Source organism: Dermochelys coriacea, chromosome 8 (genome assembly GCF_009764565.3).
Source record: "Dermochelys coriacea isolate rDerCor1 chromosome 8, rDerCor1.pri.v4, whole genome shotgun sequence".
In the NCBI taxonomy this organism is placed as follows: Eukaryota; Metazoa; Chordata; order Testudines; family Dermochelyidae; genus Dermochelys; species Dermochelys coriacea.
Genome location: NC_050075.1, coordinates 46,915,490 through 46,931,836, shown reverse-complemented (window position 1 = coordinate 46,931,836; position 16,347 = coordinate 46,915,490). Strand labels below are relative to the sequence as shown.

At 41.2% G+C, this 16,347-nt stretch overlaps 1 protein-coding gene across 3 annotated transcripts; it reads left to right on the top strand.

Moving 5' to 3' along the window:
* The first annotated feature begins 381 nt into the window (after positions 1 to 381).
* GORAB (golgin, RAB6 interacting) lies at positions 382 to 16,111 on the top strand. Of its 3 annotated transcripts, XM_038414415.2 has the most exons (5): positions 382 to 604; positions 2,992 to 3,340; positions 8,802 to 8,903; positions 10,700 to 10,840; positions 14,284 to 16,111. In XM_038414415.2, exons 1-5 carry the CDS (start codon positions 541 to 543, stop codon positions 14,774 to 14,776), a joined length of 1,149 nt encoding a protein of 382 aa, XP_038270343.1. In that variant the 5' UTR covers positions 382 to 540; the 3' UTR covers positions 14,777 to 16,111. The 3 variants fall into 3 exon arrangements, with proteins under 3 accessions (XP_038270343.1, XP_038270345.1, XP_038270344.1); XM_038414417.2 differs by lacking the exon at positions 14,284 to 16,111 and having other exon boundaries at positions 407 to 604; positions 10,700 to 10,844; XM_038414416.2 differs by lacking the exon at positions 382 to 604 and having other exon boundaries at positions 3,202 to 3,344.
* Positions 16,112 to 16,347: the final 236 nt, after the last annotated feature.

Sequence of the window (16,347 nt, the reverse complement as noted above, 5' to 3'; positions counted from 1 at the left end):
GGCTGTCCCCATTCAGGTGAGCGCCGGAGGATGCCTTGCAACATTCGGAGGGCTTCAGAGCGGGAGTGCTCTGTTACGGTCTCGTTTGCTGCTTTCTCAGTGCTGCAGCGCCCCATGGGCGGAGGGGAGGAGATGCCAGCCTGGCTCCTGGCCCAGCAGTGGCCCGGCGAAGGGAAGGAGTCTGGGGCTGGGCCCCTCACCCCTGCGCCTGGAGAGCAAGGGACGAGCCACCGCAGGGGAGCAGGCGCGCGTCAGACGCCGCGTCGCCGTCTGCCAGGCTCCTCCCCCTCAGGTCTCCCGGCCCAGCAGCCACCTTCCCCTTGAAGCCCCGCCCTCTTCCCCATGGTAACGCGCTAGGACCCCACCGGGCTGCCGCTGGGGTGCCTGCTCTCAGTGATTGATACCCCGCCCCAGGCTGTGGGGAAGCGGCCGGCGGAGCGCGGGGCAGCCCCGGGCGCGGGGTCCTGCCGAGGCCTGAACGTGGCAGCGGAAGGAGGAAGCGCCGGCCGCGAGCGCCGCCGCCTCCCGGCATGAGGCGCTATGGCGGGGGGCTGGGCTGGCTTCTCCGAGCAGGAGCTGCGCAGGCTGCGGGGGCCGCATGCAGGTACCGGCCGGGGCGAGCGGGGGCCGGGTATCCCTGCCCCGGGCCCTCAGGGCGGCCGCTGAAGCTGGGGGGAGGCACTTGCTGGTTCCCCGGGGCAGCTGCTCAGAGCCTGGCGTTGCCCCCCGCTGGGCGCGGAGCTGGTGTCGGGGCCCCGTCCGAGACCGGCCTCTCCTGGGACCTTGGGTCTGGCCCGAGCTCGAGGGGCGGGGCAGGGAAGGGCAGCCGGAGCCCTGGGTCTGCCCGCGGCTAGCTCGACCCGGTGCTGACAGCAGCGGGGCTGGAGCCGGGCCCGCCTGTAGGGATCGGCCTCTCTTGACCCTGGGCACGAGCGGGGTCTGTGGCGATGCCCAGCCCTGGAGGGGTCTTGGCCAGCTCGCTCCGGAGGGGAAAGGCCGCTTTCGACCCCGTGCCAGGGAGGGTCGGTAACGGCTGGGACAGTGTCCCCAGGGGGCCAGTGGCTTTGCGCGCCGTGGCCAGTTTTAAATGAAGCGATTCTGTTGTCCTGAACTTGGAACAGGGCTTAGCTGGGGGACGTGCTCCGGGCTGGGTTAGGCAGGGGCTCGGTGCGGGAGAGCGCAGTGGTTCCTTCCGACCTTCGCAAAAAGAAAAGGAGAACTCGTGGCACCTTAGCGACTAACAAATTTATTTGAGCATAAACTTGTGAGCTGTAGCTGTAGCTCACGAAAGCTTATGCTCAAATAAATGTGTTAGTCTCTAAGGTGCCACGAGTTCTCCTTTTCTTTTTGCGAATATAGACTAACACGGCTGCTACTCTGAAACCTTCCGACTTTCGAATGTGTGAATCTCTAGCTGGTTTCTTACATGTACGTGATGAAAGAGATTCTCCCCCCTTCCCCCTTCCCTTTTCTCTTCTCATAGATTTTTGGGACTACAAGGCACCATTATGATCATGTAATCCAGGGGTTCTCAAACTGGGAGTCGTGAGGTTTGAGCTGTAGCCCCGTGCATGACTGGCAGTCTGAGCCACCCCAGCCCCGCTCAGCCCCACTCTGCCTCCAGCCCCCCCTGCACCTCCAAAGGAAGGGCATCAAAACTGAAGTTTGCCTAGGGCACCGTTTTCCCTAAGGCTGGCTTTGGGACTGAGACAACATTAGAGGGCTTGATTGTTCAGCCACTGAAGAGCTGCATTAAACCACAGAACAATCAGAACACTGGAATAGGCCAAAAAAAAAAAGTAATTCATAATTTAACAGTCCAACACACGGGGGGGGGCAGTGCTGGTGGGGGGCTTGTGAGGGCTATAGCCACCCCAAAATTTGTGTCAGCCACCCTTCCCAGCGCAAAGGTCAGGCATTACACAGAGGTAAGGGTGGTATTGGATGGCATGGCTACCTTGAGTTCTGCACTGCTGCTGATGGCAATGCTGCCTTCAGAGCTGGGCACCTGGCCAGCAGCTGCTGCTCTCCAGCCACCCAGCTCTGAGGGCTCTGAGGGCTGCTGCCGGCAGTACCACAGAAGTAAGGGTGTCAATGAAGCACAAGTAAGTTTGCTGTGAAAAGTGATATTTGTATGTTTGTTAATATTACTCTTCACAGCTTCCCAGCTAGCTAGGAAGTTTGCCCTAATAAATCTGCTGTGAAAGATGATATTAACAAACATACAAATATAACTTTACAGCAGACTTAGCACCATTGCCACTCTTACTTCTGTGCTGCTACTGGTGGCGGCACAGCTTTCAAAGCTGGGCAGCTCTAAAAGCAGTGCCGCTGCCAGCAGTAGTGCAACTTGCAGAGCTGCTGCCAGCAACAGCACAGAAGTAAGGGTGGCAATGGGGCACTAAATCTGCCCTGAAAAGTGATATTGACAAAGTTGCTTCATGCCTCTCCCCCCCAGTATTAAACAGTGACTATTTAAAAAAATAACTTTTCTGCTTATAACAATAATTTGATAAAAATGTGTTAGTTTTAATTTAAAAGCAGTGAGAAAAGGTACATTCATTTTAAACAGTAGGGTTATATATATAGCATTTAAAATAGTGTTGTAAATTAAAAACATATTTTTATATTTGGGGGGGGAGTCCGCACTTAGAGGCTTGCTGAGCGAAAGGGATCGCCAATACAAAATGTTTGAGATCCACTGATCTAGTCTGACCAACTGCATTGTCCAGTTGCATCCAGTGATTCCTGCATCAACAACTTGTGGTTGAACCAGAGCATGCCTTTTGGAAAGACCTGAAAAGCTTGATTGAAAGATTTCAAGCGATGGAGGATTTACCACAGTTTTGAGTAATCCAGGAATGCTATCCAGCATCTAAGCTCCTGTATTTCACTGAAATAATCTGAACCTATAGCATTAATACTATAACAGCAAAACACTTCTATATGCCTCTCCTAAAAGGGTTCTGTTTTTATTTTTACTATAAATAGATACATCTGAAACTTCTGATCAGCAGCGTCGATCCCTGTCTGTAAATAAGAGCCGTCAGCAGTTGCAACGAGAAAAAGCTCTTCAGCACCAATGTCAGAAACTGGGACTGCAGGATGGAGCAGCCTTGGTACCTCCAGAACAGCTGCTTTCTGTACCAAAACACAAGCCCTGTCTTCCTAAACAACCTCTGCCACCACCTCCTCCATCCCCAATCAAGGATCAAAGGCAACATGACACCAGAGATCAACAGAATGCACAGGGACTTGAAAATCCTTGTAATGACAATGAAAAACACCAGGACCTCCCTGTAAAGACGGATTTCAAACTGGAGAAAAAGAGAGTGGAATTGTTAGTAAGTCTGTAAAATCAAGGGATTGGTTTTATTCCTTACTAATTCATCATTTTGTTGTACAATAAACTGAAGCTTAATATTAAACTGTACTGCATTTTAGAATAAGAAGTCTTCTCCTTTGCTTCTTTCCTGCTGATCCTTTAATTGCCACCTTTGTTCAGTTATATCTCATGTAGAACTGAGTCCTGCAATCTTAAGGGCTAATCTACACTGGCAACATTAAAGTGCTGCTGCAGCAGCGCTTTAACGTGGCTTGTGTAGTCATGGCAGAGTGTTGGGAGAGAGTTCTCCAAGCACTCTAAAAAAAGCCACCTCCATGTGGGGCGTAGCTACCAGCGCTGGTGCAACGTCTACACTTGCGCTTTACAGTGCTGAAACTTGCTGCACTCAGGGGTGTGTTTTTTTCACTGAGCGAGAAAGTCGCAGCGCTGTAAAGTGCTGGTGTAGACAAGCCCTAATATGTGCAGATAAGAGTCCCGTTGTCTTCAATAGACTCCGTGCAGGCAAGATTGCAGGATTAGGGACCTAAATTGTGAGGCGTCCAGGTCATGGGACTGGTTTTTTTTTTTTTTTTTTAAATTGTCTTTGAAGGTTAAGCACATCTCTGTATACTACAGAAATAAACCAGAATCAACAAAGCTCGCATTTGGAAATGCATCTTTTTGTTTCTGTGTAACTTTTGCCCCTTTCAATAAATTGCTCTCCTGGTTTTCAAAACTTTTTATGGGCCCTCTTTTGATTTGGTGTGGGGGAGGATTTCAGTTGTTTAGTCTCCCCCTGTGGCTAAATTATGGCCAGCTAACATGGCTTTAGATGTGCTAGACTGCATCTTGATGGGGTTTTTCAATTGTGTTGAGCTAACATGATTGGCAAAAACCCATCCTTTTTGCATCAAGAGAAGGCCGTGAAGTTAACTAGCTATGGGGTTCTCAAACTGAGGGTCGGGACCCCTCGGGGTCATGAGGTTATTATATGGGGGGGTTGCGAGCTGTCAGCCTCCACTCCAAACCCTGCATTTCTTCCATCATTTATAATGGTGTTAAATATATAAAAATGTGTTTTTAATTTATAAGGGGGGTCACACTCAGAGGCTTGCAATGTGAAAGGGGTCATCAGTACAAAAGTTTGAGAACCACTGAACTAGCTATACACTGGTGTCGTCTTACCTGCTGACTCAGTCTCTGCCTCCTCTGTAATTACTCCTTGTTACTCTACGGTGGGGGTGGGTGGAGGCGGGGCGCCAGAGACATTTTTCACTTTTGTTGTTGTCTGTCTTGAGCTGTGTTTCTCTCCAAACTACTGAATTACCTGTACTTTTAAAAGTTGATCTTACACCCTTCCTGTTCACTTCAGTGTAGTGTCTCAAAACCCATCCCAGATGTCCCTTTCCTACCTAACCACTTCTAATCTTCTGTTCTCTGCTTACTGTAACTAATAGAGCTGATCAAATAACTTATTGGATGAATTTCAGTTTGTTTTTTTTTTTCAATAAATTAGGCCAGTATTTCTCTCTTCACCCAGTTTGTAGAGCTGGGTGAATAAATATTTGACTGCGTAGAAATTCCTGATATCAGAATAGTTTTCACGATCTCCTCATTCTAGTAATTTAGACTGCCAGGCTGTATACTTATTGTCTTGATGTTGTAACTATTTTGCCCTTGTTTTCTGAAGTTACTTCTGAGTACCCAAAGTAATAAGGTCTTAGGCTCCAAAGTTGTTATAGTTAATGCTAAAAAGTATTGGAAACGAGATAAAAAGTCATGTTTTAGGGTTTGAGCTGATCTTTAACAATTAGGGGTTGGATGAGAGTGTCACCGGGATCAAATTACCCCATAGGGGCCAAGAGTGGGCCTTTTTCCACCCTCCTCTGAACCATCTGGACAGTAATTGCCATACTTGATCAGACGCATGCCCCATCTAGTCCATTATTCCATGTTGCTGTAAGCAGCTATGTGCAGATTTAGTCAGGAAGTTCTCCTTCTCTCTACCGTGGTACAGCACTGCATAAATGGCCAGGTTCCTTACGTGTATTTATTTTTCCTTTGTGTAAAAGACTGGATATCTGGCACAGCCTGTATTAAGGTATTTTTGTTTCACATTTTAAAGTTTATTTTCCTGCATGCCTCCATACGCTCTGTTTCTTTTTCCATCAGCAAGAGTCCCAGTACTCAGTAGAATGTTCATTCTTCCCCTATCTGTAAGCATTTTGTAATGCTCCATGGCATGTATTCATTTAAAAGTACATACTTCAGCAAAGCCATGGACAGGGTGGATTTGATTTAAATCACAAGTCAGGAAGACTCTATTTAATCCATGGATTTCTACATAAAAGTGCATTCTCATTAGTTGTTATAACCTTAATACATGTTCTTCACAACTCGGAGATAGATGTAGGTTTCATTTTTAGAAGGTACACTCTATACAGTTTTAAATAGTGATTGATTTTGAAAACTTTTCAGATTAGTTTTACAGCTATATCAGAAAATGAATGATTGTTTGGTTATTTCATTTACCAAAGGTAATTGAAGCAGGTATTTATGAAATCGTTGGGAGGTGAACTATCTCCAGTTCAACAGGTTAATCATTAATATTTGGAGGATTTTCTTGCCACGCTGTATAAGGAGGACAACATCACCAGACAGACATTTAAATTGTTTTATTTAACTAAAACAACAACTTTAAGTATTCTGGATTTTTTTCAACACAAACATATAATATTTTAACAAAAACAAGCATATGAATTTTTGAATTTAGTTAAACATTCAAGTTTTTAAAATCAGGTTTGTTTTTGTTAAAATTGTTTTTAACTAAAATAATTAAATGAAATATTTAAAAAAAAAAAACAAAATTAAATCACCTATGTCAGCAAGGGCAACATGAGAAACTTAAAATATTGGCTTCTGCAGCTAACTCGGTCATCTTCACCTTCATTTTCCTGTTTGTTCATAATCTGGAAAAGAAAAACAAGCTTTCCTGCTTTTTCAGGTCCCAAACAATTTCTCAATTTGGAATGAATTAGTCCAAAGGAAGAAAATATTCTTTCTACACCAGCAGAAGAAGCTACTGCTGTAAAAAGTGCGATTATCACTTCAACAGTCTCTGAATCCAAGTGCTTAAGTGACTTCCACCAGTTCACTGGTGTGACTTTCTTTAAAACATCATCAGCAAACATATATTTCTCTATATGGTTCTTATTTCAAACTGGGTCTCTTTTACGGCCTGCTGCCATTATAGGTTTTCCCTTCTAGTGAGAGAATGGTATGGTAGATCTCAAATCAATGAAGGCTACACTCGGAAAGACCTCAAGACTTCTGGAATATGCTGCTCAAACAGTTTCACTTTTGTTTCTACTACCTGTCCCTCCCTTCTCACATTTATTTCCAGACTTTTCCTTGTCCAGATGTATTCCGCCCCCAACAATCTTCTATTCATTGAACTTTTTGAAACTTTGCACTTTTAGAGAGAGGTGAGAGATTGACTCTGTGTGCACAAATTTGCAGAGGGACAATAGGGTTGAGGTCTGTTATTTCTCACCTTTAATTTAAAAACATTTTTTGCTGTTAACGAGCATGTTACCTCTGGAGACACAAATCCACAGTTTGAGAACTGCAAAACTAAGCATCTTTGATGGTATTTTCTAGACTGAGCACTGAATCCCATTGGGTAGATAGAAAGATTAACCTCAATAATCTATACAGAATCCTGTGGAACCCCATAAAATTGGGTCCCTAATCCATGAACTATTGGAACTCATTTACAAAACTTTTCTTAAAGATTACATGAATATATTGTCTCATAGTATAGAATTAGAATTTATAATCCCAATTCCATGATGAGATACATTATAGCTCAAAGATATCTTTATCTTTAGGTACGTTTTTGAGAAAAAAAGATTTTTCAAAAAAATCTGATATTTTTTTATCTTTTTTAAAAAATCATTGATTTTTATCTACCCTATTTCAGACTGACAGGGCCAAACTTTCCCACTCAGCACACTCTACAGCTAATCCGTTTGTTGCTGCTCAGCAGCCACCAGTGCAGCCCCAGCTACCATGTATATTCCATTGGAACGTTCCCACTTCAAATAACAGCACCTTGTTCTAGCATCACAGTGGTTTGAAAACATTTATTCTCTTTAGCTATCAAGTAACTTCTGATGTTTTATTCCGGGGTGGATTGATTTACATCACAGTAATTTAAATCACCAAGTGGAAATCCGCAATTTAAATCATCAACTTTAATCAACGTTTTCATTTGTACGTCAGTTATTTTCTCAATAAAGGTGCATTCTCGTTGGTTGATATAACGATTAAAACGTTGATTTACAACTAAATAGAACCTTTACATGCTAGTTTGGTACATCTCTTTGCTACCTAGGAGCATATACTGTACCTGTATATATTTATTTAGACAATTGTATAGCTTACTATTTTCAGATTCTTATTAATTTTATCTTCTTTGTATGTTAGAAAAAGGTGAATGATATGTTGCGCATTTACTAGATAATTAACTTTTTGCTCATGATTTGTGTCAAACTGCATTGGGGGGGTAACTGGAATTTAATTAAACACACAAAACAGCATATAAAATTTTTATTAAACAAAATAACATTGAATGTTTTGGATACGTAAACTTCTCTGATCAAAACATGTTTCACGTTTACAACTAAATTATAATACATTCAGGCCGTAACGTATTTTGTATTAAATTCAGATTTAATTTTTAAAAAGGTTTGCTTTTAAAAAGGAAACTTACTATAATTTAAATAAAATCAGACACCCAATTTAAATAGTTTTTTAAATTAAAAACCAATCATTTTTATCCTCCATTGTATTCCTTACTCATGGAAGAGCAGACATATTATGCATTAAATTATTGGGAGAGGATTGTTACTGAGATCCCTTTGAAAAGGTGATGGATGAAACCACCGCGACAACTAACATGATGTGACTTAGGTAGGGAAAAATGGCTTTTGGCCACCGACAGCCATGTCCAAAGACTGTGGCATTCATCTAATCCAATTAGGATGAATTTCTATAATACCATAAAATATTTCTCTGCCCAGGATTTTAGAGATGGGATGGAGTGTGTATGATTTATAGTGAAAATCACCTGTTTGTGAACAATATATGCTCATTTTAGTTAAAAACATGGAATTCTAATGTAGCAAAGAACTAACCCAACATTCTTTGTTCATAAGAGACCCTGGTTTGTTTGTTTGTTTGTTTTTAAGAGCAAACTTGTTGAGTATCTCTTGAAGCTAATAACTCTTCTTTCTGGTCAGTCTTTCTTCCTAATTCCCATAGAACCAAGATGTTGAGCTGTCCTTGGATTCTTGGAAACCCTTAATGGGTACTCCAACAAAATAAACACAAGGACAAGGAGTATGACTGCTGTTTTGGGTGGGGAGGAAAGAAATGAACTCTCGTTTAACCCTATTGCTTTGTCGATGGCCAGGCAGGAGAAATCTCGCTGGGAAGTTCTCCAGCAGGAGCAGCGGCTGATGGAAGAGAAGAATAAACGCAAGAAGGCGCTCTTGGCCAAAGCCATTGCTGAAAGGTGATGAGGGCATTCTGCATTCTACTTCCCATACCTAGGGAAGGGGGGTGTTTATTGTCTATGATAAGTTACTAAGTTTTAGCAAATTCATCTTGTCCCCCTTTCCTGTGCACTAAAGGCTTTTTCAGCAACAGTACATGATACTTACATTTTATTCCAAATTGTGTGGTGACTAAGAAGCTTTTTTTATGTGGATTGCATTTCTGAAGATGCAGCTTCTTCTGCAGACTGATAATTCCTGTTACAATTTTGCAGAGTGAATCTGATGTTCTTGAACAGATCAATGATTGAGCATTTCATATGGTGGTTTGGGTACAGTGATTAGAGCAGGGGACAGGGAGTCAGGACTTCTGGGTTCTAGTCCCAGCTCTGCCAGTGACTTGTTATGAGACATTTAGGAAGTCACTTAGTCTGTTTGTTCCCTCACCGATAAAATGGGAATATTTTCTTTTTCTTAGAAGTCTGGAGAGACTTAATTCATTAAGGTGTATAGTTTAAAGTGTTTTGAGATTCTCTGATGAAAGGATCTCTATTAAAAACATCTTAATATTAATGAAAAATGCAGAAAGTTGAGTCTGATAGAAGAGGACAACTAGCTGTACTAAGTTCAGACTGAATACACACTGGTGAGAGAAAAGTGTTGGTATTAAGTGAGAGATCTTTAATGCTAAGTCAAGAAGGAGCGTAGAGATGAATGAAGCAGCAGTGTCTAACAGGTTTCAGAGTATGGGACTAGAAAATACAAGAATTGGGTGAGTGAAATAGAGAAGACTAGAAAATATAGTTGATGGGGCTAATATGTAGTTTGGAAAAAGTGGATGAGCTAAAAGGGCGTATTAGTCTGCTGGCACAAGGGTGAAAGATAGGGCTGGGTTGACGTTTAGTTGTGGGAATATCAGGATAAGTCTCTGTTACAGTTGAACGCAAAGGAATTGATAATATAAGGGGCATTTGGAGGTGGTATGTATCTAGACACAGGTGTTGTGAAAAAAGTATTGGTTACAGGACCAGTTGCTGCTAGAATTGGTGAATTGATTAAAAAGGTGACAGTGGTTTGCTAATGCTGATCAGTCAGAAGACTGGAGATTTTAAGATACCTACGGCTATTTTATGGAATATCAAATCTGTGTTTGACAAGCGTGGTGCACGAATATGATTGGTGGGAGTAGCGTGGCCTAGTATGAGATCTCATTGAAAATAACCTGAGGTGCTTGGGTCTGAACATGCTTCCTGTAGATTGTTTTAGTTCTTGAAAACTTACAAATGTAATGAACAGAGTTGAAGAAGATTATGTAGGGTTTGATTTGAAATCTTTCATATTTGATGTGAATCTTTCCATTGACTTAATTGGGCTTTGGATCAGACCTATAGAGAGTAATCCTACAAAATGGAAATAACCACGTTTGGGTTAGGTGACCCAGTCTCTTTTTGGCTCCTGCTATCTGGGATTCTTTGAGAGGGGAAAGTTGCAGGACAATGTGCTCTTTTCCTTTCTAGCAGTTTCCTGTGTTCTTACGCTTAAAGTTACTTAATTTCAGAGAGTGAGTTTTCCAAGTGAAGGAATACAATCCATTTTAGGCACTTTGATTGCAGTCATTTCATAATTTTGTTTCAGACTGTTAATAGCAGACACTTTAGATCCCCATAGATATGCGAAGAAAGATCAAGAGTCTTAAACTATGAAGAGAAACCTTTGAGCAACTACTAATGAGCTGGGGGTCTGTAATTGAAACACAACATGTCTCTTATGTAGGATGCTTCTAAAGAGGGAGAAAACTTGCATCTTGTTTTTTCAGATCCAAAAGAACTCAGGCTGAAACAGTGAAACTAAAGCGGATCCAAAAAGAGCTGCAGGCTCTGGATGACATGGTGTCTGCTGACATTGGAATCTTAAGGAACCGAATCGATCAGGCCAGCATGGACTATTCATTTGCTCGGTAAGCAATTAACAGACAGAGCAGCAAGTGCTCTTGGAAAAATGTAGAAGAACATAATGGCCATACTGGGTCAGACCAAAGGTCCATCCAGCCCAGTATCCTGCCTACCAACAGTGGTCAATGCCACGTGCCCCAGAGGGAGTGAACCTAACACGTAATGATCAAGTGATCTCTCTCCTGCCATCCATCTCCACCCTCTGACAAACAGAGGCTAGGAACACCATTCCTCACCCGTCCTGGCTAATAGCCATTAATGGACTTAACCTCCGTGAATTTATCTAGTTCTCTTTTAATCCGTGTTATAGTCCTAGCCTTCACAACCTCTTCAGGCAAGGAGTTTCACAGGTTGACTGTGCTCTGTGTGAAGAAGAACTTCCTTTTATTTGTTTTAAACCTGCTGTCCATTAATTTCATTTGGTGGCCCCTTGTTCTTATATTTTGGGAACAAGTAAATAACTTTTCCTTATTCACTTTCTCCACACCACTCATGATTTTATATACCTCCATCATGTCCCCCCTTAGTCTCCTCTTTTCCAAGCTGAAAAGTCCTAGCCTCTTTAGTCTCTCCTCATATGGGACCCATTCCAAACCCCTAATCGTTATAGTTGCACTTCTCTGCAGTTTCCTTTTACTGAAGAAAGACTGATGGGAGTCATGTCACTTTAGTCATGTGCATTAAAAAAGACGATGCAGGTGTATTTTAGTAATTTTTAATATACAGTGGTTTCTCTTAAGATCACAGTGGACTAAACAGAAGCTTGCAACTGATTGATAAGTTTCCTGACTGAAAACTTTACTTGCCATCTTCCCCCGCCTTTCATTGTACATACGTGCTGGGCCATTATGGTAGTTTTGCACATAAGCACTACTGTGTTACAGGGTTTCGTTGTTGGCTTTTTTTCCTGGGAAAAGAGCAGTTTTTAAAAAAGAACCGAACACGTGTAATGTATTACATCAACTCTGTAAACAAAAGTCCTGAGTAAGGAAAGCACCCTAATTCAGGACAGCACTTAAAGTCTATTGAAATCTGTGGGACTTGCATACATGCCTAAAGCTAAGTATGTACTTAAGTGCTTTCTTAAATTGGGACCAAATGTAGGTCAATTTCAGACTTCAAGGTTTTCAATGTCTCTTTCCATCATCTAAGGTTTTTTTATTACTATTATTATTATTATTACTACTACTACAAGGGAGTGCAACTCTGATGATTCCCTTTTGCAGCATCCTTCAACATGCAAAATTAATCTGAGTGCCTCATTAGTATAGGGTAAACCGCAACATGAGTATGTAAATATAAGCATGTTTATATAGGCATTTAATGAAATGGAAATGTTTGGTTGTGGTTTTTAGTTCACTATCCAACATATAGACATTGTAGTTTTCTTTGTGATTTTTGCTGTGCATTGACCACAGGCCAATAAACATGGTAATTAGCTTTTAAATGAATACCAGTGGTAACTAAGAACTTAGGGTAGCTATCGACTAATTATCATTTAAAATGGCAGAGACTGACTGACATTATGTAGTTCCACTATTTTAGGATATTTTTTAAAAATCTCAGTTTCAGATCTATGCCAGAGAAGACTTTCCAGTGCCAGTGTGTTTGTAGGATTTGCTCAAATAGATTTCAGAAATCATGAAACATTTAGACATGTTATCATAAAACATTACACCCGTTTGAACTCTGCATTTTAAATTCTCAGTGGTAGGAAAAAATCATACAGAATGTTTACAGGAAACTGTACTTAGGTAACAAAGATGGGAAAAGGTTAGTAGGGAAAGAAGGCAAAGCTTTAAAAATATGCCTAATGAGTTTGCTGTGTTTTGTATAATCAGTTTTCATGGTTTGGAAAGTAGAGTTCCACATGCATTTTCAGTGTTGTAGAATATACCACCCACCATTAAAAGCTTTCATTTACCTAACAAGCAATGCCTTTCTGAGCAATTATTGAAGTTTTGCCTTATATTTTAAGGCTAAATGCCAAATTAGTTTAACCTTCCAAGAAGTGCAATATTTATAGTCCTAATTGCATAGTTGGACATCTGACTGTTATAAAATGGAATATTTATAAATATTCCAATGCAAAAAAAACTATGTGCATGCAGGTTAGTTTTAATTGGACAGATGTTTCCACAGTAATCTTAATTTTGTTTCTTATATGTATGCTTCATGTCTGAGTCCTTCATTACATAAAGAAAAGGAGTACTTGTGGCACCTTAGAGACTAACAAATTTGTTGTTTCTAAGGTGCCACAAGTACTCCTTTTCTTTTTGCGAATACAGACTAACACGGCTGCTACTCTGAAACCTTCATTACATAGTCTCTGTGGCTCATTATGTGATCTCTGTGACTCCTTTGTGACAGAAAGAGGAGTGGGTATTTTAGGGGCCCTGTGGACATGGCTTTGTCATTGACTGTCAGGGATAGAGCTCCAGCTGGGGGCAGAATCCTGCAGTTATTTCTTACTGGAATATACTTTGAAAGAATTCCTGTTCCATTTTGTTCTGCTTCCTCAAACAAAAGGACCACTGTGTCCCTCTATTGCTTGGTAATGAGACACCTGAATATGGCTTTACGAAGCAGCTGTTTGTTTTTACAGGCACCTTTGTGATACTATATTTGTGGATGCTCTCTGTCACAAGGTGCAGTACGGCTGTGCGTATGATCCACAGCCTCCCTCCCCTCTCAGCCAGCCTGTGCTATCCTTCTACTAGTTAAGTCCTTCCACTGTTATGTTGCCCCATAAAATCTTTGTAATTGTTGCTTTACATTAGAAAGTTTGTCATGTCAGAATGTAGGAACTGATAAGTGTTCATCCTGATGATACAATTATTTCTACATTGGTGGCTCTGCAAAAGTTGTGGTCGTTGCATAGTGTCATGTGCTGTGCCCATCTGTACTGCTAGTGACATAGGTATATGTTTTTTTGAATGACCAGGAAAGTATACTTTTAGAAAAGACTGAAGTAGCAACATAACTACTTCATTAATTGCATAGAATTTATATTTGTTGGATTGTTGATCTGTTTAACAATAAAATGAACATGAATCACTTTGGTATCTTTCTGAATAGTTAATTCTCCTTTGGAATACATGGAGCAATTACTAGTGATGATTTCTTTCAGCATGCTGGAGATGAATCTCATACAAAAGTCAACAAAATTGTTTGCCACCTGTGCATTTCAGACAAGGGAATTTACTCCTAGAATGCAGCAGCAGTGGAAACTATTGGAGTGGACTTTCTTCTGTTGGCACATTCTCCTTTCCGTCCCTTGCTTTATAATTGTTGAGCAATGTTGCTGTGTGCTATTAAATAGCTGGCATTGTTCACTCCAGAGGAGAATGCCTTTCAGTGATTGATCAAGTATTCATCCATATGTGTAACTTGTAAAGCACTTTAGGATTCTTCTGAATGAATAACACCTAAAAAATTATTTTTGCAGGAAGCGATATGATAAGGCAGAGTCAGAGTATGTAGCAGCAAAGCTAGATTTCCAACAGAAGACTGAGATCAAGGAACGTCTCACAGAGCATCTATGCACTATCATACAGCAGAATGAGCTCCGTAAAGCCAAGAAGCTGGAAGAGTTAATGAAGCAGCTGGAAGTGGAGGCAGATGAAGAAAATCTGGAACTTGAGATTGAGGTGGAGCAGATGCTGCAGCTCCAGGAGGCAGAAGCAGGGAGACAGGCTGCACGGTCTCGGAATGGGTCTCGGACTGTTGAGGAAAATGCAGCTCCATGTGCTACAGTGGAGGAGAATGAACATGCTGGTGCTGCTTCTGAACAGTTAGTGGAGCAGCCTGGAAATTCCTGTAGCAAGTCGCTTTCAAATATGGGTAGCCAAAATCAATCAGTAAACACTACTCGGGATGAAACCCTAGCTCACTGTGATACATTACTATTGTATGCAGATAAGATAGTGTCTGATGGATGATTTACTGTATGCTATAGATTACCCCAAGGCTTCTCCAGTGTCAGTAACACATCCCTCTTACGTTACCTCTATTTTTAATTTAATTAAAATAATCAATTTTTAGTGACCTGGAAGATCAGAATCTTCCATTCTGGGTCACCTGTCTGTCCTGTTTTGTATTTTTAGGTCCATTCATCCCCGGATTTGCTCACTATTTATGGAGCTTTGTGAGACTGGGGCTTGCTAGGAAGGAGTACTAAGAAGTGGGTAGCAACGTTTGTCTGTAGGCTGGGCTTGTGTGAGAGTGAAGATTCCCAGCTAACCATTGCCGACATCAAACTAAGAAAGGGAGATGCTTATTTCCTTGAGAGGATGTCATAAAAGATTAGGTTTTATTACCGAGGTGTTCTTTTCCTCATGTACGGCGATAGGACACTTCCAATGTGACCACAAATTTCCTTTGCAAATTTCTTTTAAATTGTGTAAAACCCGGCTAGGTTTCAGAGACATCCTTGGATATGGGAGCTGATACTTTTATTCTGTAGAGAATTATAAACCGATTTAGATTTGTATGTTGCTATAAAGGCCAGGTTGGCTGTAATATTTCCTATTTATAACTGGTGTCTATTTTTTACAAATTATTGTAAAATTTGCAATATCTGGTCTGTGGAGTCTGATTTGTGAAATTACAGCATCAAATGTATTACAAAAGTATCAATATATGGTAGAAAGGAGGTGGTTGTAGACAGAAACCGTACACTAGGGATCTGTCTAGTATTGAGGCAAATGCAATTACAAATATTTGTCTCATTTTCAGTAACATCATAGCTGCCTTAAATCCGAGAAATCAAACTGGTATAGATAAAATAATGAATAACCCCAAAAGTAAATGGGAACTAAGCCTTTCCATACATTATGTAATGTTCAGTAAATTAAAGTTAACAACTTCCTTGTCCTAAGGGTGGGTGTGTATAACCCCAGTAGAACCTTGTTAATTTACCCAATTATTGTTTTCAAAAGGATTGTAAAAAATCATTTCGGATGGGGAAAGACAAAGGAATACAATTCTGGTTTTGTGATGACCTCTTGGAGTGGGGTGATTTGCAGAGAGGCTGTGATGCAACCATGAACCAGACAGCAATTTTCATATCTTCTCTGCTACACAATCTGCAGCATTCTTTCACTATGGACATTTTAATTGTTTTTCTTATACTGAACGTTTGTGTGTCACAGTTTGACAATCACTGGAGTGACCCCACCAAACGCGATTGAGGGTTCAATTATCTATTCAGTCTTTGAAAACCATCACACTTTATTCATAATTTTTATTGTAAAAATAAATTAATGTATCTTCTATGTGGCTTGTTTACTTTCAGTTATAGTATTTGGTGTTCAAGAAACGGGACACGAGTAGGTTCTGAATAATCATGTATCAAGCTTGAAAGATGTGCCCTTTGACAGCCTTCCTCTATATGCAATCAGCACCCCAAAGGTAGTGCTTCCAATCAAAAAAGTGTGTAAAATAGCCTTGGAAAGCTGTAGCCCAGAACATGGAACTCTAGCTAACTGCAAGCTGGAGGAGCTCTAGGAAA